This window comes from Tinamus guttatus, unplaced genomic scaffold, assembly GCF_059628265.1.
Source record: "Tinamus guttatus ecotype Peru unplaced genomic scaffold, ASM5962826v1 Tinamus_guttatus_pri_ptg000334l, whole genome shotgun sequence".
NCBI classification, from domain to species: domain Eukaryota; kingdom Metazoa; phylum Chordata; class Aves; order Tinamiformes; family Tinamidae; genus Tinamus; species Tinamus guttatus.
In genome coordinates this window covers 182236-206512 of record NW_028288868.1, presented here as the reverse complement: position 1 = coordinate 206512, position 24277 = coordinate 182236, and the positions used below count along the sequence as shown (strand labels likewise).

Below are 24277 nucleotides of genomic sequence, written 5' to 3'. Positions count from 1 at the left end.
GGGGCTGGGGGCGGGGGAACCTGCAGGCCACGCCCCATCCCCGCAACGCCCCGCCCCCCTCCGCAAGCCACGCCCCCAAACCGCCGGGGGCTCAGCCGAGGGAGTGGTGATGGGCGTGGCCTCTGTAAACCCCGCCCAGCCTACAAGCTACCCCCCCACACGTCCCGCCCCCTCCATGAAACCCCACCCTATACAGCTCCCCTGCCGCGAAGCCCCGCCCTCTCCACAAAGCCCCGCCCTCTCCACAAAGCCCCGCCCTCCCATGCAGCCCCCCAAATCGCTTGGCCCCACCCACTCCCGGGCTAGGCCCCGCCCTCCTCCTTTAGCCCCGCCCTTTGCCTTAGCCACCCAACCAGCCTCCGTAGCCCCGCCCCTCGCTCCCCCTTAGCTCCGCCCCTTACACTCGCCCCGCCCCCTCTCGCATCCGCACCTCCCTCCTTAGCTCCGCCCCCGGGGGGGGCTCCCGCGATTTCCCAGAGTGCCCTGGGGGCTCTCCACGCACCGGGGCGCCGCTTCCCCGGCCCTTAAAGCGGCTCCCGCCGGGCGCTCCCCGTCAAACCGAGCGGGCCCCCCCCGTGGCCGTGCCCCCTTTAAGAGCCCCCCCCCACCCCCTGCCATGGCTCACACAGCTCGGAGATCGGCACAAGATGGCGAAGGCCCCTCCTCCTCCCCACCCCGCGCGCATGCGCAGCTGGGCCCCGCCTCTTGCACGCCCCCTCCGCCGCAAGGCAGGCTGGGAAATTGAGTCCTGTGCACAGGCGGTGACGGGAGCCACGCGGCGTCGCCTCTTGCCCGATTTGAGGGGAAATCAACCCAAAACCGCCGCTGTGTTCCCAAATCGTTATTTCCGTCCCCCTTTTTTAAGGAATATTTCAGCCCATCAGGGCCTCAAAGGAGGGGAAGGGGGCGAAACGGCACCAAGGCGGCTTCGAGGGCCGCTCTCCTCCTCACCACAGGGCCCACCCTGGCAACGGCCGCTCCCTGTGCCGCCCCATTGGCTGAACGGGAACCAATCAGCACGCGCCTGCAGCGCCCCCCTCCGTCTGTGGCAGGAACCAATCAGCGGGCACCAAAGCGATACCTCATTTGAATACAGCCCTTATATAAAACCCTGGCCGCGGCGGCCGCCCTGAAGCCCCATTGGCTGTGACAGGGACCAATCAGCAGGTGCCATGCCGCTCCTTCATTTGCATACGCCCCCTTATATAAAGCGCAGCGTCGCCATGGTCACTCGGGCGTTGAAGTAACTGCTACGATGGCGGCTCCCAAGGGTCCCAAGAAGAGCCGGCCCCGTCGCGCTCGTCGCCCCCGTCCCCAGCGTCCCCCTCCGCGCCGCCCCGCCGACGCCGTCATCGCCACGATGCTGCGGCAGCTGCACCGCGAGCGCGTCCCCATCTCGGCCAAGGGCAAGGGCGCCATGATCTCCTACGTGCGCTGCGTGTGCGACGAGGTGGCGGCCGCCGCGCGCTGCCACCGCAGCCGCCGCCGCCGCTGCGTCATCGGCCTCCGGCAGCTGCGCGACGCCCTGCGCCGCATCCTGCCCCGGCCCGGGGCGCCCGTCCCCTCCTAACGGGGACGTCCTCCATCGCCTTCCTCACCGGAGCAACACGACGAGGGAGGAAATAGCATTTTTTACCCCCAAAAGCTCCATATATTCCATCTCTCTTCCCAAAACACACTTTTTTGAGGAGTTTCTACCCGAAAAACCACCTTTGTGCAGGAAAGACCAATATACATCCATCTCTCTTCCCAAAAGACGCTTTTTCGAGGAGTTTCTACCCAAAATCCACCTTTGTGCAGGAAAGACCAATATACATCCATGTTTCTTCCCAAAAGATGCTTTTTTGAAGAGTTTCTACCCAAAAAAAACTTTCTGGATGGAAAAGATAACCTTTCTACCATTGGAAACGCCAATATATTTCCATCGATCTTCCCAAGAGAGCCTTTTTTGAGGAGTTTCTACCCAAAAAACACCTTTCTGCAGGAAAAACGTGAGGTTTCTGGGCTCTCCTAAAGGCAATCCCGAAGGAAACGCGGTCACCAAGGACATGGAGCAGGAATTGGCCATTTCTGCACATCGGGACACAAAAAACTCCCCCAAAACCCTTTCCTGGCTGGCAGGACCTTGCAATAAAGCGGGATATTGTGCGGAATTCTGTGTTGTGTCAAGTTTTGTCGGGCATTTGTGAGGAAAAAGCCCAAAAAAGGGCAATTTGCAGCACATTTGGGGCTAGAAACAGGTTTTGGCAGGCAGGGGGAAGGCGCGAAATGTCCGGATTTTAACCCAAAATGGGCAAATCTGCTGCGTTTTGCAGCATGCAAGATGGCCGACACGGGATGAGGATGGGCCCTCTTGCTATTATGACATGCGTGGGGGCGTGGTCGCTGCCAGCCAATCGCGGCGCGCTGTGGGGCTCCCTCATTTGCATAGGGTGGGGTATAAAAGGGGCCGCGTTGCCGGGGTCGGTGGCACTCGCGGAGGGGACCGGGCGCCGCGGGGCAGGGACGGAGCCATGGGAAAAGCCGGCAGATCCCGCCGCCGCTGCCGGAGCCCCCGCTCGTCCTGGAAGCCGAGAAAAACACCCGGGAAAGCTCCCAAATCCACCCGGAGACGGCGCCCGGGGAGGAGAAGCGGCTCCTACGACCACAAGATCCTGCAGCGGCTCCGGCGGGGCAACCACAACCTGTCGTGCCGGGCCAAGGGGCTCCTGCGGGAATTCCTCAACGGGATCTACACGGAGGTATCGGCCACGGCCGAGCGGCTGCGGAGACGGAGCCGCCTTCCCAGCGTCGGCTCTTCCCACGTCAAGGCGGCCATGCAGGAGGTGATGGAGCGGCCCCCGCTGCCCGTCATGAAAAGCCCCACCGGAGCCCCAAAACAGCCCCGTTTCCCCCCAAAACCGCCCCGGGGACGAGCGACGGGGGGACGGAGGCGGAATCGGGCCCGGAAGATCCCAGGTTATTCCCAGAAATTGCCCATTTTGTCCCCGGAAAGACTCTGATTTGGCCCCAGAAGAGCTCAGTTTATCCCAGGAAGACCTCGATTGATCCCTATTTGTCCCCGAAAGAGCCTGATTTGTCCCAGCAAGACCCGAATTTGGCCCATGCGTCGCTTTCGAGATGGGACGTCGGCCTCGGATGAGCCCCGTGCGTCTGGAGTGGAATCAGCGGGAAAAGAGGGGAAAATAGGGGGAAATAATAATAAAAAAGAGCCACATAAGAGCGTTTTTGGGTGGAAATGGGCCAAAAAGGGGGAATGGGGATGCGTAGGGACGCTCCAACTGGGAATGATGGGAACTGGGCTGGGAGCAAGTGGGATCAACTGGGACTGTTTGGGAGTCAACATGAATCAACTGGGATCATTCTGGGATCAACTGGGATCATTGTGGGGTCAATTTGGAGCGTTCTGGGGTTGACTGGGATCAACCGGGATCGTTTTGGGGCCAATGGGATCCCCTCCCCACCCATTGGTGGGCGGGGTCAAATGCGTGGGCGGGGCCAAGGTTCCCTTGGTTTTGAGGCGGCCGCCGCCACCACCACAGAGACGCGGCCTCCGGGCGGCGCAGAGCGGCCCCACGCGCCTCTTCCCTCTCCTTCCGCCCGCCTCTTCCGGCGGAAGTGACGCGCGGGGAGGCGGCGCGGCGCGAAGTTTGAATCACGCCCGCGCCGGGCGCGCTGGCGTCAGCGGAGAGCCGTGACGTCACGCGCGGAGTCGGGTGGCGGCGGTGACGTCACGGCGGTGACGACCCCCTCCCTCCCCACTCCCCCCCCAAGGTCATGCCCCGCCGGAAGTCGCCGCCCGCCCCGCGCCGCCGCCGCCCCCCCTCGCCGCCGCCCCCCGCGCGGCGCCCCGGTGAGTGACGGGAGCGGGAGGCGCCCCCGGGAACGGGGCCCCCCCGGGAACTGCGGGACCCCCCTCGGGTTCCGCCCTCCCCCGCCGGGAATCGCCCCATGTCCCCAGTGTCCCCCCTGGTCCCCAATGTTCCCCTCTGTCCCCAATGTCCCCCCCTTGTCCCCAATGTCCCCCCCTGTCTCCAATGTCCCCAGGTCGCCGGCGGTTCCGGCCGGGCCGGCGGGTGCTCCAGGAGATCCGGCTCTACCAGCGCAGCACGCAGCTGCTCATCCGCCGCGCGCCCTTCTCGCGCCTGGTGAGGGGCGCGGGGACATGGGGACACCGCGGGGACATCCCTGGGGACACCCTGGGGACAAGGGGACACCAGGACATCCCTGGGGACACCTAGGGGACAAGGGGACACCCTGGGGACAGGGGGACACCGGGATATCCCTGGGGACACCCTAGGGACAGGAGGACACCAGGACATCCCTGGGGACATCCCTGGGGGCACCCTGGGGACAAGGGGACATCCCTGGGACATCCCTGGGGACATCCCTGGGGACACGGGGACACCGTGGGGATATCCCTGGGGACACCTTGGGGACAAGGGGACACCGGGACATCCCTGGGGACACCCTAGGGACACCCTGGGGACAAGGGGACACCCTGGGGACACCCTGGGGACAGGGGGACACCGGGACATCCCTGGGGACATCCCTGGGGGCACCCTGGGGACACGAGGACACCACGGGGACATCCCTGGGACACCCTGGGGACAAGGGGACACCGTGGGGATATCCCTGGGGACACCTTGGGGACAAGGGGACACCGGGACATCCCTGGGGACATCCCTGGGGACACCCTAGGGACACCCTGGGGACAAGGGGACACCGTGGGGACATCCCTGGGGACAAGGGGACACCAGGACATCCCTGGGGACATCCCTGGGGACATCCCTGGGGACACGGGGACACCGTGGGGATATCCCTGGGGACACCTTGGGGACAAGGGGACACCGGGACATCCCTGGGGACATCCCTGGGGACACCCTGGGGACAGGGGGACACCAGGACATCCCTGGGGACATCCCTGGGGACATTTAACACCCCCCCCTTTGCAATTAGCCCCTCTTTGCAATTAAAACCCGTTACAACAGCCCCCCCATTGCGATGCCCCCCCTTTGCAATTAGCCCCCATTAAGACAAACCCCCTGTTTGTGGTTAATTAACCCCACTGTTGAGATTAAACCCCCCCTACAACTCCCCCCCATTGCAATTAACCCCCTGTGTGATTAACCCCTTTGCAATTAACCCTCCTTTGCAATTACGCCCCCCCCCGCCATTACAATTAATTAACCCCCCCTTCATTTTCTTCCCTCCTTCCCAAGATGACCTGCAAGTTGCTCCTGCTTTTCCCTCCAAGACAATTTCCCAACAATCTCCACATTTTCCTGGGGTCGCTCTTGCAAAATTCCCTTTTTTCCTCCTTGCATTTAACGTTTTGGGTCCTTTTTAACCCGAAAATTTCCCCCCGGGCCATCAACTGGCCAAAATAGCCTTTTTTCCCCCTCTTTTTTTTTTTTTTTCCCCCATTTTTTCCCCCTTCTCTAAAGCCCCTTCTGCCCTGTTTTTCCTTCCGAAGCTCCGCCTGGAGCTCTGCTTCTTCCCGCTCCGCTCGTAGCCCAATGGATTGGGAAAGCGAAGGAGAGGGAGGACAGAGAGCTGCATCCCAACCTGCTTCCTGGCTCCTTGCAGGTCACTTCCATCTTTTTTTTTTTTTTCCCTTCTCCTTGTTTTTTTCCTTCTTTTTCCTCTCGTTTCCCCCGCCCCTTCTCCTTGCGTGTCTTTTTTTTTCCCCCCTCTCTCCTTGTTTTTCCTCACGGGAAAGTGGCCATCCCATTTTCACGCTGCCCATTGCACTAGAGAGCAAAATCCCCCTCCGCGATCCTCCTTTTTTCCCATTTCTCCCAGATGGATCCGAAACCTGGATCCAGGCTGTTGCGGAGCTCCGGATTCTCTCAACTCGCAGGTTTCTAGTGAGCCCTAGGAGAGCAGATTGGGCTGGTTTAGGTTTATTTTATTAATTCTGGGATTTTAAAGGTGTCCCAAGGCCGGGGTTGCCTCCGCTCGGGATTGTTCCGGGAGCTGCCGGCCGCGGCGCGGATCTTTTCCCTCTTTTCCGTGTGTTCTTGCGCGCGCTTCCCACCCTCGTGTGATTCCTGCTCTTAACGTCCCGTTGTCCCTGTCACTGTTTAGTGGGGAAATAAAAGTTGCTGTGCAAAAACCCATGGAGGCTCCCACTCTTCCCTGTGTCCTGGTGGCTCCGAATCCACCTTAATCCCCGGATGGATCCCAAATTTGAGGAAAAAGGCAGGTGAAAGAGCCCTCAGGTGCTGCGCTCCATAAGGAAATATCTGGCTGTGTCTGTGGAGCCTTTCGGAGAGCGGAGAAGCCGTTTTGGGAATGTCGTCCTCCAGCTCCCTTGGGAAGAGCCGTTCTCCTAGGATGCTCCCTTGGGAAGAGCTGTCCTCCTAGGATGCTCCCAAGAAGCGACGGTTGCTGATCCTTGGATGGGAGAGCCTTGTTGGGATTTGGTGCTGTTTGTGGCTGGAAAAAGGAGGATTTGGGGCATGGCTCCGCTTTCCCAGTGCTCTGCTCCAACTATTTTTCCCAGACTTGCATCCCTCTTCGTACAAGCTCTTCCCAGGTGGGATCCGGAGCACTGCCGCTGCAAGCAAAGGGCTAAAAAATGCTTAAAACAGTAGAAACCTCCCTGGTAAGTGGCTTTAATCCCACCTCCAGTGACATTCCCAAATATTCCCGGTGAAAATCCCTGTGCTGCAGGAGGGCCCTGACCCTTTTTTGAGAGGATGCCTGGAATTTCCCCATCCTAAGAAGCCCAAATTCCTTTCAAGCCCATTCTGGGAGCAGCAGTATCCCCTTTTTTCACCCTGGAGGAGTCCAAATCCAGCTGGAAAAAGCCATGTTTCCCAAATTTTGGTACAGTTTCCTGCACCATAGTGGGGAAAAAAACCATGAATTTACGGAATTTACACAAAAATAACTTTATTGGGATGCCAATGCGAGGGCTGGAGCAGGAGCTGGTGCCTCCGGCAGGATTCCAGGTGTCTCCAGCTGGATTCCAGGTGTCTCCGGCGGCATTCCAGGTGTTTCCGTCGGAATTCCGGCCGCCTCCGGGTGGCTTTTGCTCTTGTGTGCCGCCACGTTGTCCTTTTTCTCGAACTTTTTGCCGCAGAGCTCGCATGGGAACTGGTAGAAGACGTCGGCGTCGTGTTTCCGCATGTGCCAGTTGAGCGAGGCCTTCTGGCGGCACGTGAAGCCGCAGATTTCGCACCTGGAATGGCCAAAAACCCGGGATTCGCGTCCGGAAGTCACGGAAGCGGCAAAAGGAGCGAGTTCCCCATTGCAAGGAATGAGGCGACTGGGAAGGAGCAGCTGGGAATGATGCTCGGGATGACAGGATTGGTTTAATTTGGGATTTAGATGCACTCCCTGCTGCGGCGCTTCCGCATTCAGAGCATCGGATTCCTTCCAAACTCCAGGAATGAGCACATTTGGCTGCATCCCGAAATTCCAGAGCGGATACCTCCGGGTAAAAGCAGTTCCCGACAAGGAACACGCTCTGTGCATCTCCGCTCCAGATAAGAAGTGCTGCTATTCCCTATCCGCTCTCCATGTTCACCGCGGATTCCTTTTTCCCAAATCCCCCTCTGGAAGCGGGGATTCCTACTCACTGGAGTGGTTTCTCTCCCGTATGGATGCGCCGATGGATGATGAGGTTGCTGCTGGTGCGGAAGGGCCGGGCACAGAACTCGCAGATATAATCCCGCTTGTCTGCAGAAAAACACGGGATTCGGGAAGATCCCGGCAGCGGGAAGCAAGCCCGGAGCCTTAACATCTCCCAGGAACCCAAATGAGGAAAAGGGAATGGAAAACCAGCGCTTGGAATACAAGGAACACCAAGGGAGATGCCACCAGCCAAGGCTTGAGGTGACACTGGAATTGCGGGATGGAAAACTCTGACGAGGAGATCCTGTGATTCCCTCTGATTCCATGGAGTTGTGCTCTGGGAAATTCCCAGATTTTGGGGGTATTCCCGGATTTCGGAACTCACCGCTGTGCAGCTTCTCGTGCTCCTTGAGGTGCTTCTTGAAATTGAAGGATTTTCCGCACGTCGGCTCGGAGCAGGTGAAGGTTTTTTGGTGGACGTGTTGGTATTTCTTGTGGTGCTGGAGCGTTTTGGGGGCAAAAAAAGGCAGGAATGAGCAAAAAGGACAATCCCAGGGGATCTCCTACTCCGGAGATTCCCGTTTTCTGGAATGCCGAGCTCTCTTCCCACCCCATCCGTCCTCACATTCAGGTACTGCCGGTTGGAGAAGATCTTCCCGCAGCCTTCAAAGTCGCAGAGGAGGATCTCACGTTTTGCCGCTTTCCTGGGAAAAAAAGAGGGAAAAATGATGGGAAAATTTCCTGGGAATCTGCCCATGGATGCATCAAAAGGGGAATGCAGGTGGATAAAGCCCTAAGGAGCCTTTGTCGGGGTTATCCTGGATGAAGTTATCCCACCACAAGGAACTAAGCCACTCATCCCATCCTCCCACCTGGAAAACTGTTGGGAATCCCATTCCCGATCCCAATCCCACTCACTACCTGATCCTCTTGGGGCCGATCTGGGCCGCGTCCTCGTCGCGTGGCCCCGCTCCCGTCTCCCGGCTGCAGGAGGGAAAAAAGTTGGGATGGAAAATTAGGAATGGGAAGAGGATAGAAAAGGGGAATCCACGGAGCAGCCAAGGGAACCAAAATCCAGTTTATTCCCCCTTAAAAATAACCAATTATGGACAATAATTTCTCTTTTTTATAGCTAAATTCCCTTAAAATTGCACTTACAATCCCAACGTGAAGATAATGCTGTTAAAAAAGCAGTTTTCAGGCAATATCACTAAAAATACGTAAGCTTTATTATTTTTTTTACAGAAGTTTTTAACACATTTTGGGAAAAATCCCATGAGATTCAACCTTGCTGAGTCCCCCTTGACATCACTTCCTGAGCTGGGAATTTTTTCCAGTTTTTCCCAATTCTGCAGGAATCCAGAGGCCGTTTCAGGCTTGAAATTGGGGGAAAAATGGGATTTTAGAGGAGGGACAGGGACACAGTCGTGTTTTCTCCTGGGAAACTCCTGGAAAACTTTTTTTGCAGCAAAATGCCGCTGGTTTTCGGAGTCTGCAAGACAGAAGTCGCCAAAATGAGTAAAACTTGGTAAAACAAAAAAATACACAAAAATATAAAGTATTAATATATAAAATACTTACTTGGGTGTTATTTTTGGGGTAAATCCATGCTTTTTTTGGGACATGCAGAGGCAAGATTCCCTGTGTGGCGGTGGAGTTGAATTTCTCCAGGAAAAAGGCAGAAAAAGGGATTTTTGCAGCCTTCATTGGAGTTCAAATCGTCGGAAAATTCGGGAAGCTGCTTCCTGACTCGGATTTTGGAGCCGGGAATGAAGAGCCGGGATCATCTTCCCATTTCCGCACAAGGAAGGTGAGCGGGAGCTGGGGATTCCTCGTAAAAGAGTCGGATCTTGGATCGAGAAATTCCTTGGATCGCCCCGTCAAAGGCCTATCCGTCGTGAGCTTGGAGCCACCGGGAATGCCGGATTTTAACTTGATCCCTGGTCTTTCCATGCTGGAATGTGGCTGCTTCCCGGCTCAAATGCAGCGGAAAGCCCCCCAAAATACCCCCCAGCGCCTGTCCCTGCCGATTTTGGGGAGAGAAACAGGAATTTGGGAGCAAGGAGCCTCCGGGACACTCGTGTCTCCTCCAGGATCCGCTCTGGCCCATGGAAAAATCCCTCAATGGATATTTTGGAGGCAGATCCTTTGATTGCAGAGCAGGAGGAGGGACTGAAAACCTGGATTTTGGAAGCCGGGCTCCAAAACTTTGGAAAAGCGGCGTCTGTTTGTGATTCTTTCTCCCCACAAGTTTTTTTTAGGGAATTGCTGCCCCAGGAGCAGATTTGGGAGGAAACGTATCCTTTGGACATCGGAATTACACTGGAAAAGGCCCAAACCGCCCTGTTTTTCACCCATCCCGTTGCACTTCGGCATCTCCCATTCCGGAGAAAAAGCTCCGCGCTGGAGCTCCAGCCAGAATCCTTTGGGAATTGGGTCCTTGGGCAGTTTCTCCAAGCGGAGGCTGAAGGAGACGGACGGGAAAAGCAGGAGGTGGATGGGAAAAGCGGGAGATGCTCCCGACTCACCTGCCCTTTTCCACGTTGCCGCTTCCTTCCCCCTTCCCGCTTTTCCGGCTCCGGCCCCGCTGCGGCTCGCTGGGAAGCAACAGGGATAGGGGATGAGCAGGGACACGAGGGCTTCAATGGCAAAAAATGGAAAAATTGGTACATTCATAGGGAAAAGCCTCCCCCAGCCCAGGAAGGAATAAGAAAAAAGGGATTTTCAAGCCCAAAAAGGCATTGTTGGGATGGGATAAGCCCTGCTGGGATTGAGGATAAGAATGGGAATTCTGCAGCCACTCTGCGCTCCCGTTTTTACCGTATTTCACCCCAAAAGCGCCATCAGACAGCGCCCGCCTCACAAGGAAGCGCCAAATCCTGCCTTTTTTCCCCCAAAAAAGCAGATTCCCAGCTCACGGATGCGGGGACGGGCGGTAGTTCTCATCCCGCGGATCGTCGGCGAACGCCAGGTCGTCTTCCTCGTCCTCCTCTTCCTCAGCCGCTCCCGGCTCCGGAGCACTGGAATTAATGCGGAGCAGGGATAAGAAGCGACGTTTTTCCATCTTTTTTTATGGAATTCTGCTGGAATTGGCACCATCGCTCACCTTTCTCCATCTGCTGCTGTCCCCGTGTCCGGCTGCGCTCCGGGAGCTACAAGGACAGGGAAGGAGCCGGGAGCACCGGAGAGGTGGGAAGAGCAGGACAAGGCAGGGAATGGAGAGGAAAACAGAGGATTATTCCCTAATATTCTAAAAAGCAGGAATTGCCTCCAGCAAAAGCTCCAAGTGTTATTTATGGCAGGCAGATGGATCTTGGAATGAAGGGATACAGTGGGAAGCTGGGGAATCCATTGGAAGTTGATGGGAGGGAATGGGGATAGGAGATGGGGATAGGGAATGGGGATAGGGAGTAAGGAATGGGAGATAGAGGATAAGGAATGGGCATAGGGAATGGGGAAAGGGGATAAATAATAGGAGATAGGGAGTTGGAATAGGGAATAGAAATAGGGAATGAGGATAGGGATGGAAAATGGGATAGGGAATGGGGACAGAGAATAAGGAATGGGGGACAGGAGATTGGATCAGGGAATAGAAATAGGGAATGAGGATGGGAAATGGGCGTAGGGAATGGGGAAAGGGGATAAGGAATAGGGGATAGGGGATTGGAATAGGGAATAAAAATAGGGAATGCGGATGGGAAATAGGGAATGGGGCGGGATTGGAACAGGGAATAGAAATAGGGAATGGGGATGGGAAATAGGGAATAGGGGATAAGGAATAGAGAAGGGGGAATGGGGAATAGAGGATTGGAATAGGGAATAGGGGATAAGGAATAGAGAAGGGGGAATGGGGAATAGAGGATTGGAATAGGGAATAGGGGATAAGGAATAGAGAAGGGGGAATGGGGAATAGAGGATTGGAATAGGGAATAGAAACAGGTAATGAGGATGGGAAAGTGAACAGAGCGTCATTCCCGGCCATGGAAGCAGAGGAATTTCTTCCCAACCTGTGTCGTCGCTGGCGTCTCCGGGATCCTCCCCATTCCTGCCGTTAGCAGACGAGTTTTCCATGCTCTCCGCTGCGTCTCCATCCTTCCCGGATAACTCGGATCCCGGCTCCCGGCCGGAGCGGGGGCCGCAGCCTCGCCAGGAGAAGCTGTGTCCGGCCACGCATTCCCACACCAGGTTGCCGCGGGATTCCGGCTTCACGTCCGGGATGAAGGCGCATTCCCGGCTGTGGCCGTGCGACAGGACCACGAGGCGCTGCAGGGCCCCGGGATCGGGATCCGACGCTCCTGCGGGATCGGCGTGCGGCAAAAAACAGGGAGAAACGGGAAAGTGCTGGGAAAGCCGGGAGCAAAAAGCGGGGAAGAGGCCGCGGCTCCGCAGGGACCTTCCTGCTTCTCCCTGCCTTGGGATGCTCCTTCCTTTGGGAATGCTGGGAAGCTCTGAGGATGGAAAAGTGGGAGCTGGGGGCCCCAGGAGGCCCCCCTGGGTGGGGGGAGATGGAGAGGAAACCCCTATAGGGACCCTATAGAAACCCTTATAGATACCCTCATAGGGACCCTATAGAAACCCTGTTGGGAGCCCCTATAGGAACCCTATAGAAACCCTTATAGGAAACCCTATAGGAACCCTATAGAAGCCCTTATAGAAAATCATTTAAAAGCCCTTATACAAACTCTATAGAAACCCTTATAGGAAGCCCTATAAGAACCCTTTAGAAGCCCTTATAGGAAACCCTTACAGAAGCCACTACGCAAACTGTATAGAAACCCCCTAGAAGCTCTTATAGGAACCTCTATAAGAGCCCTATAAAAACTCCTATAGAGACCCTTATAGAAGCCCCTATACAAGCTCTGTAGAAACCCTATAGAAAATCCTTATAGAACCCCCTATAGAAACCCTATAGGGGCCCTTTCTGGGGGACCCACCTGGGCTCAGGACGCAGCCTTGGGCGCTGAACCTGACATGGGAGAAAAAGGCCGGGAAAGGAGTGTCCTGGGATGTCCCCTATGTCCCCCCGTGTCCCTCCATGTCCCCTATGTCCCTCCGTGTCCCTCCATGTCCCCCCGTGTCCCTCCATGTCCCCCCATGTCCCTCCACATCCCCCTGTGTCCCTCCATGTCTCCCTTGTTTCTGTGTCCCCCGCCCAGATCCCCTGATGTCCCCCATATCCCTCCTTGTCTCTCCATGTCCCTAAATGTCCCCCCTTCTCTTTGTCCCCCCATGTCCCATATCCCTCCATATCCCCCCGTGTCCCTTCATGTCCTTCCATGTCCCCTCACAACCCCAATAACCTCCCACATCCCCCATGTCCCTCCATGTCCTCCCATGTACCCCCAAGCCCTTCCATATCCCTCCCTGTCCCCAATGTCCTCCCATGTCTCCCTGTATCCTCCCATGTCCTTCCATATCCCTGCCTGTCCCCAATGCCCACCCATGTCCCCCCGTGTCCCTTCATGTCCCTCCATGTCCCCAATGTCCCCCCACATGCCCCATATCCCCCATGTACCCCCATGTCCTTCCATATCCCTCCATGTCCCCAATGTCCCCCCATGTTCCCCATATCCTCCATGTCCTTCCATGTCCCCCACGTCCCCCCGTGTCCCTTCAGGTCCCTCCATATCTCCCTGTATCCCCCCATGTCCCCAATGCCCACCCATGTCCTCCGGCATCCCCCATGTCCCCCTTCATGTCCTTCCAAGTCCCCCCACATCCCCCCATGTCCCTTCAGGTCCCTCCATATCTCCCTGTATCCCCCCATGTCCCCAATGCCCACCCATGTCCTCCGGCATCCCCCATGTCCCCCTTCATGTCCTTCCAAGTCCCCCCACATCCCCCCATGTCCCTCCATGTCCCAAATGTCCCCCCACATCCCTCATGTCCCTCCATGTCCTCCCATATCCCTCCATGTCCTCCCATATCCCTCCATGTCCCCAATGTCCCCCCATGTTCCCCATATCCCCCATGTCCTTCCATGTCCCCCACGTCCCCCCGTGTCCCTTCAGGTCCCTCCATGTCTCCCCGTATCCCCCCATGTCCTTCCAAATCTCCCCATGTTCCCAATGCCCCACCATGTCCCCCCACATCCCCCGGTGTCCCTTCATGTCCCTCCATGTCCTCCCACATCTCCAATATCCCCCCACATCCCCCTGTGTCCCTTCATGTCCCTCCATGTCCCCAGTGCCCACCCATGTCCCCGATGTCCCCCCGTGTCCCCGACCTGTCGAGCAGCAGCCCCGCGAGCTGCGCGTGCTGCGCCAGCCCCAGCTGCTCCTTGAGGCGGCACCAGCGCTCCAGGAGGCCGCCCAGGCGGATGCGGCCCCGGGCCCGGCCCCGCTCCAGCTCCCGCCGCCGCCGCCGCCGCGAAGCCTCCGCAGCCGCCGCCGCCGCCGCCGCCGCCATGGGGCTGAGGGCGGGGGGACCCTGCAGGCCACGCCCCATCCCCACAACGCCCCGCCCCTCTCTCCGCAAGCCCCGCCCCCAAACCGCCAGGGGGCTCAGCCGAGGGAGTGGTGATGGGCGTGGCCTCTGCAAACCCCGCCCAGCCTACAAGCCACCCCCCCACACGTCCCGCCCCCTCCATGAAACCCCACCCTATACAGCCCCCCTGCCGCGAAGCCCCGCCCTCTCCACAAAGCCCCGCCCTCCCAATGCAGCCCCCCCACCACTTGGCCCCACCCACTCCGCGGCTAGACCCCGCCCCGCCCTTTGCCTTAGCCACCCCAACCAGCCTGCGTAGCCCCTCCCCTTGCCCCCTTAGCTCTGCCCCTTGCACTCGCCCCGCCCCCTCTCGCCTCCGCACCTCCCTCCTTAGCTCCGCCCCCGGGGGGGGGCTCCCGCGATTTCCCAGAGTGCCCTGGGAGCTCTCCCCGCACCGGGGCGCCGCTTCCCTGGCCCTTAAAGCGGCTCCCGCCGGGCGCTCCCCGTCAAACCGAGCGGGCCCCCCCCGTGGCCGTGCCCCTTTTAAGAGCCCCCCCCCACCCCCTGCCATGGCTCACACAGCTCGGAGATCGGCACAAGATGGCGAAGGCCCCTCCTCCTCCCCACCCCGCGCGCATGCGCAGCTGGGCCCCGCCTCTTGCACGCCCCCTCCGCCGCAAGGCAGGCTGGGAAATGGAGTCCCGTGCACAGGCGGTGAGGGGAGCCACGCGGCGTCGCCTCTTGCCCGATTTGAGGGGAAATCAACCCAAAACCGCCGCTGTGTTCCCAAATCGTTATTTCCGTCCCCCTTTTTTAAGGAATATTTCACCCCATCAGGGCCTCAAAGGAGGGGAAAGGGGGGGAAACGGCACCAAGGCGGCTTCGAGGGCCGCTCTCCTCCCCACCACATGGCCCACCCTGGCAACGGCCGCTCCCTGTGCCGCCCCATTGGCTGAACGGGAACCAATCAGCACGCGCCTGCAGCGCCCCCCCTCCGTCTGTGGCAGGAACCAATCAGTGGATACCAAAGCGATCCCTCATTTGAATACAGCCCTTATATAAAACCCAGGCCGCGGCGGCCGCCCTGAAGCCCCATTGGCTGTGACAGGGACCAATCAGCAGGTGCCATGCCGCTCCTTCATTTGCATACGCCCCCTTATATAAAGCGCGGCGTCGCCATGGTCACTCGGGCGTTGAAGTAACTGCTACGATGGCGGCTCCCAAGGGTCCCAAGAAGAGCCGGCCCCGCCGCGCTCGTCGCCCCCGTCCCCAGCGTCCCCCTCCGCGCCGCCCCGCCGACGCCGTCATCGCCACGATGCTGCGGCAGCTGCACCGCGAGCGCGTCCCCATCTCGGCCAAGGGCAAGGGCGCCATGATCTCCTACGTGCGCCGCGTGTGCGACGAGGTGGCGGCCGCCGCGCGCTGCCACCGCAGCCGCCGCCGCCGCTGCGTCATCGGCCTCCGGGAGCTGCGCGACGCCCTGCGCCGCATCCTGCCCCGGCCCGGGACGCCCGTCCCCTCCTAACGGGGACGTCCTCCATCGCCTTCCTCACCGGAGCAACAGGACGAGGGAGGAAATAGCATTTTTTTACCCCCAAAAGCTCCATATAATCCATCTCTCTTCCCAAAACACACTTTTTTTGAGGAGTTTCTACCCGAAAAACCACCTTTGTGCAGGAAAGACCAATATACATCCATCTCTCTTCCCAAAAGACGCTTTTTCGAGGAGTTTCTACCCAAAATCCACCTTTGTGCAGGAAAGACCAATATACATCCATGTTTCTTCCCAAAAGATGCTTTTTTGAAGAGTTTCTACCCAAAAAAAACTTTCTGGATGGAAAAGATAACATTTCTACCATTGGAAACGCCAATATATTTCCATCGATCTTCCCAAGAGAGCCTTTTTTGAGGAGTTTCTACCCAAAAAACACCTTTCTGCAGGAAAAACGTGAGGTTTCTGGGCTCTCCTAAAGGCAATCCCGAAGGAAACGCGGTCACCAAGGACATGGAGCAGGAATTGGCCATTTCTGCACATCGGGACACAAAAAACTCCCCCAAAACCCTTTCCTGGCTGGCAGGACCTTGCAATAAAGCGGGATATTGTGCGGAATTCTGTGTTGTGTCAAGTTTTGTCGGGCATTTGTGAGGAAAAAGCCCAAAAAAGGGCAATTTGCAGCACATTTGGGGCTAGAAACAGGTTTTGGCAGGCAGGGGGAAGGCGCGAAATGTCCGGATTTTAACCCAAAATGGGCAAATCTGCTGCGTTTTGCAGCATGCAAGATGGCCGACACGGGATGAGGATGGGCCCTCTTGCTATTATGACATGCGTGGGGGCGTGGTCGCTGCCAGCCAATCGCGGCGCGCTGTGGGGCTCCCTCATTTGCATAGGGTGGGGTATAAAAGGGGCCGCGTTGCCGGGGTCGGTGGCACTCGCGGAGGGGACCGGGCGCCGCAGGGCAGGGACGGAGCCATGGGAAAAGCCGGCAGATCCCGCCGCCGCTGCCGGAGCCCCCGCTCGTCCTGGAAGCCGAGAAAAACACCCGGGAAAGCTCCCAAATCCACCCGGAGACGGCGCCCGGGGAGGAGAAGCGGCTCCTACGACCACAAGATCCTGCAGCGGCTCCGGCGGGGCAACCACAACCTGTCGTGCCGGGCCAAGGGGCTCCTGCGGGAATTCCTCAACGGGATCTACACGGAGGTATCGGCCACGGCCGAGCGGCTGCGGAGACGGAGCCGCCTTCCCAGCGTCGGCTCTTCCCACGTCAAGGCGGCCATGCAGGAGGTGATGGAGCGGCCCCCGCTGCCCGTCATGAAAAGCCCCACCGGAGCCCCAAAACAGCCCCGTTTCCCCCCAAAACCGCCCCGGGGACGAGCGACGGGGGGACGGAGGCGGAATCGGGCCCGGAAGATCCCAGGTTATTCCCAGAAATTGCCCATTTTGTCCCCGGAAAGACTCTGATTTGGCCCCAGAAGAGCTCGGTTTATCCCAGGAAGACCTCGATTGATCCCTATTTGTCCCCGAAAGAGCCTGATTTGTCCCAGCAAGACCCGAATTTGGCCCATGTGTGGCTTTCGAGATGGGACGTCGGCCTCGGATGAGCCCCGTGCGTCTGGAGTGGAATCAGCAGGAAAAGAGGGGAAAATAGGGGGAAATAATAATAAAAAAGAGCCACATAAGAGCGTTTTTGGGTGGAAATGGGCCAAAAAGGGGGAATGGGGACGAGTAGGGTCCAACGGCTCCAACTGGGAATGACGGGAACTGGGCTGGGAGCAAGTGGGATCAACTGGGACCGTTTGGGAGTCAACATGAATCAACTGGGATCATTCTGGGATCAACTGGGATCATTGTGGGGTCAATTTGGAGCGTTCTGGGGTTGACTGGGATCAACCGGGATCGTTTTGGGGCCAATGGGATCCCCTCCCCACCCGTTGGTGGGCGGGGTCAAATGCGTGGGCGGGGCCAAGGTTCCCTTGGGTTTGAGGCGGTGGCCGCCACCACCATCGAGACGCGGCCTCCGGGCGGCGCAGAGCGGCCCCAGGCGCCTCTCCCCTCTCCTTCCGCCCGCCTCTTCCGGGCGGAAGTGACGCGCGGGGAGGCGGCGCGGCGCGAAGTTTGAATCACGCCCGCGCCGGGCGCGCTGGCGTCAGCGGAGAGCCGTGACGTCACGCGCGGAGTCGGGGTGGCGGCGGTGACGTCACGGCGGTGACGACCCCCTCCCCCCCCACTCCCCCCTCAAGGTCATGCCCCGCCGGAAGTCGCCGCCCGCCCCGCGCCGCCGCCGCCCCCCCTCGCCGCCGCCCCCCGCGCGGCGCCCCGGTGAGTGACGGGAGCGGGAGGCGCCCCCGGGAACGGGGCCCCCCCGGGAACTGCGGGACCCCCCTCGGGTTCCGCCCTCCCCCGCCGGGAATCGCCCCATGTCCCCAGTGTCCCCCCCGGTCCCCAATGTTCCCCTCTGTCCCCAATGTCCCCCCCTTGTCCCCAATGTCCCCCCCTGTCTCCAATGTCCCCAGGTCGCCGGCGGTTCCGGCCGGGCCGGCGGGTGCTCCAGGAGATCCGGCTCTACCAGCGCAGCACGCAGCTGCTCATCCGCCGCGCGCCCTTCTCGCGCCTGGTGAGGGACACGGGGACACGGGGACACCGCGGGGACATCCCTGGGGACACCCTGGGGACAAGGGGACACCCTGGGGACACCCTGGGGACAGGGGGACACCGGGATATCCCTGGGGACACCTTGGGGACAGGGGGACACCAGGACATCCCTGGGGACATCCCTGGGGACACCCTAGGGACACCCTGGGGACAAGGGGACACCGCGGGGACATCCCTGGGGACATCCCTGGGGACACGGGGACACCGTGGGGACACCCTGGGGACAGGGGGACACCAGGACATCCCTGGGGACATCCCTGGGGACATCCCTGGGGGCACCCTGGGGACACGAGGACACCACGGGGACATCCCTGGGACACCCTGGGGACACGGGGACATCCCTGGGGACACCCTGGGGACAGGGGGACACCAGGACATCCCTGGGGACATCCCTGGGGACATCCCTGGGGGCACCCTGGGGACACGAGGACACCACGGGGACATCCCTGGGACACCCTGGGGACAAGGGGACATCCCTGGGGACACAGGGACACCGTGGGGATATCCCTGGGGACACCTTGGGGACACCGGGACATCCCTGGGGACATCCCTGGGGACACCCTAGGGACACCCTGGGGACAAGGGGACACCGTGGGGACATCCCTGGGACACCCCGGGGACACGGGGACATCCCTGGGGACACCCTGGGGACAGGAGGACACCAGGACATCCCTGGGGACATCCCTGGGGACATCCCTGGGGGCACCCTGGGGACACGAGGACACCACGGGGACATCCCTGGGACACCCTGGGGACAACGGGACATCCCTGGGACATCCCTGGGGACATCCCTGGGGACACGGGGACACCGTGGGGATATCCCTGGGGACACCCTGGGGACACCGGGACATCCCTGGGGACATCCCTGGGGACACCCTAGGGACACCCTGGGGACAAGGGGACACCGTGGGGACATCCCTGGGACACCCCGGGGACACGGGGACATCCCTGGGGACACCCTGGGGACAGGAGGACACCAGGACATCCCTGGGGACATCCCTGGGGGCACCCTGGGGACACGAGGACACCACGGGGACATCCCTGGGACACCCTGGGGACAAGGGGACATCCCTGGGACATCCCTGGGGACATCCCTGGGGACACGGGGACACCATGGGGATATCCCTGGGGACACCCTGGGGACAGGGGGACACTGCGGGGACCTCCCTGGGACACCCTGGGGACACCCTGGGGACAAGGGGACACCGTGGGGACATCCCTGGGGACATCCAGGGGACAAGGGGACACCGTGGGGATATCCCTGGGACACCCTGGGGACAAGGGGACACCGGGACATCCCTGGGGACATCCCTGGGGGCAGGGGGACACCGCGAGGACCTCCCTGGGACACCCTGGGGACACCCTGGTGACAAGGGGACATCCTAGGGACCCCCCTGAGGACACCCTGGCGAAATGGGAACCCCCCTAGGGACAGCCCTGGGGACACCACGGGGACAACCCAGGGACAAGGGGGCACCCTGGGGACGAGGAGACACCGGGACATCCCTGGTGACACCCTGGGGACAGTGGGGACACCCCAGGGACAGTGGGGACACCCCAGGGACACCCCTGGGGACACCTTGGGGGTAAGGGAACACCGGGACATCCCTGGGGACACCCTGGGGACAAGGGGACACAGGGACATCCCTGGGGACACCCCCAGAACCCCCAGGAACCTCCCCGGGGACACTCTGGGGACACCTGGGCTCCCCTGGGACACCCAGGGACATGGGGACATCCCTGGGGACACCCCGGGGACAAGGGGACACCCCCAAGACACCCTCAGAACCCCCCGGGGACACTGGGACACCCCTGGGGACACTGGGGACACCCGCAGGATAAGGGGACACCCCTGGGGACACCCTGGGGACACCGGGACCCCCAAATGTCCCAAATTTGCCCCCAAATCCCAAGCCCCCCCCCAGCAATGTCCCCGTCCCCAGGGCCACCGGTGACGCGGGGCCTCCCGCGTCCTTGTCCTTGGGGTGACGCGGTGGCCTTGTCCCCTCCCCCATGTCCTTGTGTCCCCCCCCTCGTGTCCTTGTGTCCCCCCCCCCGGTGACGCGGAGCCTCCCAGTGTCCTTGTCCCCAATGTCCCTTCTATGTCCCCCCCATGTCCCCAGTGCAGGAGTTCCCCCCCCCCATCTCTTGTCCCCAGTGTCCCCCCCCTACCCATGATGTCCCCCCCCAGGTGACAGGTCCCCTGTGATGTCCCCACCGATGTCCCCTGTGTCTCTTAATGTCCCCATTGGGTCCCCTGTGATGTGTCCCCCACCGTGTCCCAGTCCTGTCTCCGTGTCCCCCCAAGTCCCTGTGTCCCCCCATGTCACACTTATGTCCCCACGTCCCCCACCGTGTCCCCATGTCCCTCCCCCATGTCCCAGTACCATCCCGGTGTCCCCGTGCCACAGGGCTGTCCCCATGTCCCCCATTTCCCGGTACTGTCCGTGTGTCCCCCGGTCCCGGTGCCATCCCTGTGTCCCCTGGTGTCCCCTGGTGTCCCCTGTCCCTCGGTGTCCCCACATTGTCCCCTGTCCCCAGGTGCGGGAGATCTGCCTCATGTTCACGCGGGGGGTCGACTATCGGTGGCAGAGCAACGCGCTGCTGGCCCTGCAGGAGGTGACACGGGGACACGGGGGACATGGGGGGACAGGGAGGACATGGGGGACATTGGGGGACATTGGGGGACATGGGTGGACATGGGGACATGGAGGGACACCCATGGGCCCTGGGGTGATGTCCCCACACCCCCCCTTTCCATGTCCCCTTCCTGTCCCCACTCTACCTTCCCCCCCCATGTCCCCATTGTGTCCCCAATGTGTCCCCAATGTCCCCAATGAGTCCCCAACATACCTCTCCCATGTCCCCAATGTGTCCACAACGTGTCCCTAATGTCCCCAACATCCCTCCTGTGTCCAGAACGTGTCCCCCTGTGTCCCCCCGTGTCCCCAGTGTGTCCCCAATGTCCTCCGTGAGTTCCCAACATGTCCCCAAAATCCCCCCATGTCCCCAGCGTGTCCCCCCATGTCGCCCCGTGTCCCCCGCGTGTCCCCAATGCGACCCCAATGTCCCCAACATCCCTCCTGTGTCCAGAACATCCCCCACATCCCCCCGTGTCCCCTGCGTGACCCCAACGTGTCCCCAATGTCCCCTCACGTCCCCGCTTGTCCCCGTGTCCCCAGCGTGTCCCCAACGTGTCCCCAATGTCCCCCACATCCCCTGCGTGTCCCCTGTGTGTCCCCAACGTCCCCCCACGTCCCCAACGTGTCCCGCTGTCTCCCCAACATCCCCCCAACATCCCCCCCACGTCCCCAACGTGTCCCCCATGTCCCCAACGTGTCCCCAATGTCTCCAACATCCCTCCTGTGTCCAGAACACGTCCCCCACATCCCTCCCATGTCCTCAACGTGTCCCCAACGTCCCCTGTGTCCCCCGTATGTCCCCAACGTGTCCCCAATGTCCCCCACGTCCCCTGCGTGTCCCCTGTGTGTCCCCAACTCCCCCCACGTCCCCAATGTGTCCCCCCATGTCCCCAAAGTGTCCCCAATGTCCCCAAAGTGTCCCCAACATGTCCCCAATGTCCCCCACATCCTCTGCCTGTCCCCTGTGTGTCCCCTCACGTCCCCAACGTGTCCCCCTGTGTCCCTAACATGTCCCCAATGTCCCCATGTCCCCCCGTCCCCCCGTGTCCCCAACGTGTCCCCACATGTCCGCCAATGTCCCAAACATGTCCCCAACATCCCCCTCATGTCCCCAACGTGTCCCCTGTGTGTCCCCAACATCCCCCCCACGTCCCCAATGTGTCCCACTGTGTCCCCAACATGTCCCCAACGTCCCCCCATGTCCCCCCCGTGTCCCCAACGTGTCCCCAACGTCCCCCACGTCCCCTGCGTGTCCCGTGTCCCCAACATCCCCCCCGTGTCCCCCGCGTGTCCCCAACATGTCCCCCTGTGTCCCCAACATGTCCCCAACGTCCCCCCATGTCCCCCCCGTGTCCCTAACGTGTCCCCAACGTCCCCCACGTCCCCTGCGTGTCCCGTGTCCCCAACGTCCCCCCCACGTCCCCAACGTGTCCCCCTGTGTCCCCAACATCCCCCCATGTCCCCAACACGTCCCCGTGTCCCCCCATGTCCCCGTGTCCCCAACGTGTCCCCAACATCCCCTCCACATCCCCAACGTGTCCCGCTGTGTCCCCAACATGTCCCCAACATCACCCCCATGTCCCCAACGTGTCCCCAACGTGTCCCCAGCATGTCCCCAACATGTCCCCAATGTTCCCCACGTCCCCAACGTGTCTCCCTGTGTCCCCATGTCCCCAACGTGTCCCCAACGTCCCCCCCATGTCCCCCCCATGTCCCCCCATGTCCCCAACGTGTCCCCAACGTGTCCCCAGCATGTCCCCAACGTGTCCCCAATGTCCCCCATGTCCCCAACGTGTCTCCCTGTGTCCCCATGTCCCCAACATCCCCCCATGTCCCCAACGTGTCCCCAACGTGTCCCCAACATGTCCCCCATGTCCCCAAGTGTCCCCAACGTCCCACCCATGTCCCCCCCATGTCCCCAGCGTGTCCCTAACATCCCCCCCATGTCCTCCTGTGTCCCCAACATGTCCCCAACGTCACCCCCATGTCCCCAACGTGTCCCCAACGTGTCCCCAACGTGTCCCCATGTCCCCCCCATGTCCCCAACGTGTCCCCAGCATGTCCCCAACATGTCCCCAATGTCCCCCACGTCCCCAACGTGTCTCCCTGTGTCCCCATGTCCCCAACATGCCCCCATGTCCCCAACGTGTCCCCAACGTGTCCCCAACGTGTCCCCCATGTCCCCAACGTGTCCCCAACGTCCCACCCATGTCCCCCCCATGTCCCCAGCGTGTCCCCAACATCCCCCCCATGTCCTCCTGTGTCCCCAACATGTCCCCAACGTCCCCCCCATGTCCCCAACGTGTCCCCAACGTGTCCCCAGCATGTCCCCAACATGTCCCCAATGTCCCCCACGTCCCCAACGTGTCTCCCTGTGTCCCCATGTCCCCAACATCCCCCCATGTCCCCAATGTGTCCCCAACGTGTCCCCCATGTCCCCAACGTGTCCCCAACGTCCCACCCATGTCCCCAGCGTGTCCCCAGCGTGTCCCCAACATCCCCCCCATGTCCTCCTGTGTCCCCAACATGTCCCCAACGTCCCCCCGTGTCCCTAACGTGTCCCCAACGTCCCCCACGTCCCCTGCGTGTCCCATGTCCCCAACGTCCCCCCCACGTCCCCGACGTGTCCCCCTGTGTCCCCAACATGTCCCCAACATCCCCCCATGTCCCCAACACGTCCCCGTGTCCCCCCATGTCCCCGTGTCCCCAACGTGTCCCCAACATCCCCTCCACATCCCCAACGTGTCCCGCTGTGTCCCCAACATGTCCCCAACGTCACCCCCATGTCCCCAACGTGTCCCCAACGTGTCCCCAACGTGTCCCCATGTCCCCCCCCATGTCCCCAACGTGTCCCCAGCATGTCCCCAACATGTCCCCAATGTCCCCCACGTCCCCAACGTGTCTCCCTGTGTCCCCATGTCCCCAACATCCCCCCATGTCCCCAACGTGTCCCCAACGTGTCCCCCATGTCCCCAACGTGTCCCCAATGTCCCCCCATGTCCCCAACGTGTCCCCAGCGTGTCCCCAACATCCCCCCCATGTCCCCAACGTGTCCCCAATGTCCCCAACGTGTCCCCCCCATGTCCCCAACGTGTCCCCAATGTGTCCCCAACGTGTCCCCGCAGGCGGCCGAGGCCTTCCTGGTGCGGCTGCTGGAGGACGCGATGCTCTGCACCCTGCACGCCCGTCGTGTCACCCTGTTCCCCAAGGACCTGCAGCTCGCGTGGCGCCTCCGCGGCACCCCCTGACCCAAAACCGCCCCGATTCACCCCAAAAAACACCCCGCCACCCCCCAAACCCCCCCCAAACCCCCCATTCCCCCCCCAAACCCCCCATTTTCCCCCAAAACGCCCCATTCCCCCGCTTTTACACCCCTCTCCCAGCCCCAAATTGCAGAAAATTGTCCCCCTTCCCCCCGTTTTCTCTTTTTTGTGCTTTTGGACCAAAACGGGGGGATTTTAACCCAAAATACACC

At 60.7% G+C, this 24277-nt stretch overlaps 2 protein-coding genes across 2 annotated transcripts; one reads left to right on the top strand and one right to left on the bottom strand.

Annotated features, from left to right (window-relative positions):
• Nucleotides 1–6900: 6900 nt before the first annotated feature.
• LOC104577561 (zinc finger protein 692) lies at nucleotides 6901–13992 on the bottom strand. Its single transcript, XM_088529638.1, has 11 exons — nucleotides 13811–13992; nucleotides 12519–12550; nucleotides 11592–11879; nucleotides 10691–10736; nucleotides 10503–10604; nucleotides 10113–10181; nucleotides 8506–8568; nucleotides 8210–8288; nucleotides 7970–8084; nucleotides 7590–7689; nucleotides 6901–7189 (listed from the first exon to the last, which is right to left on the bottom strand). The coding sequence occupies exons 1-11, from the start codon at nucleotides 13990–13992 to the stop codon at nucleotides 6901–6903; spliced, it is 1365 nt and encodes a 454-aa protein (XP_088385764.1).
• A 3759-nt stretch (nucleotides 13993–17751) lies between these two features.
• Nucleotides 17752–24050, top strand: CENPA (centromere protein A). Its single transcript, XM_088529637.1, has 4 exons — nucleotides 17752–17827; nucleotides 18022–18122; nucleotides 20702–20779; nucleotides 23928–24050. The coding sequence occupies exons 1-4, from the start codon at nucleotides 17752–17754 to the stop codon at nucleotides 24048–24050; spliced, it is 378 nt and encodes a 125-aa protein (XP_088385763.1).
• The last annotated feature ends 227 nt before the right edge of the window (nucleotides 24051–24277 follow it).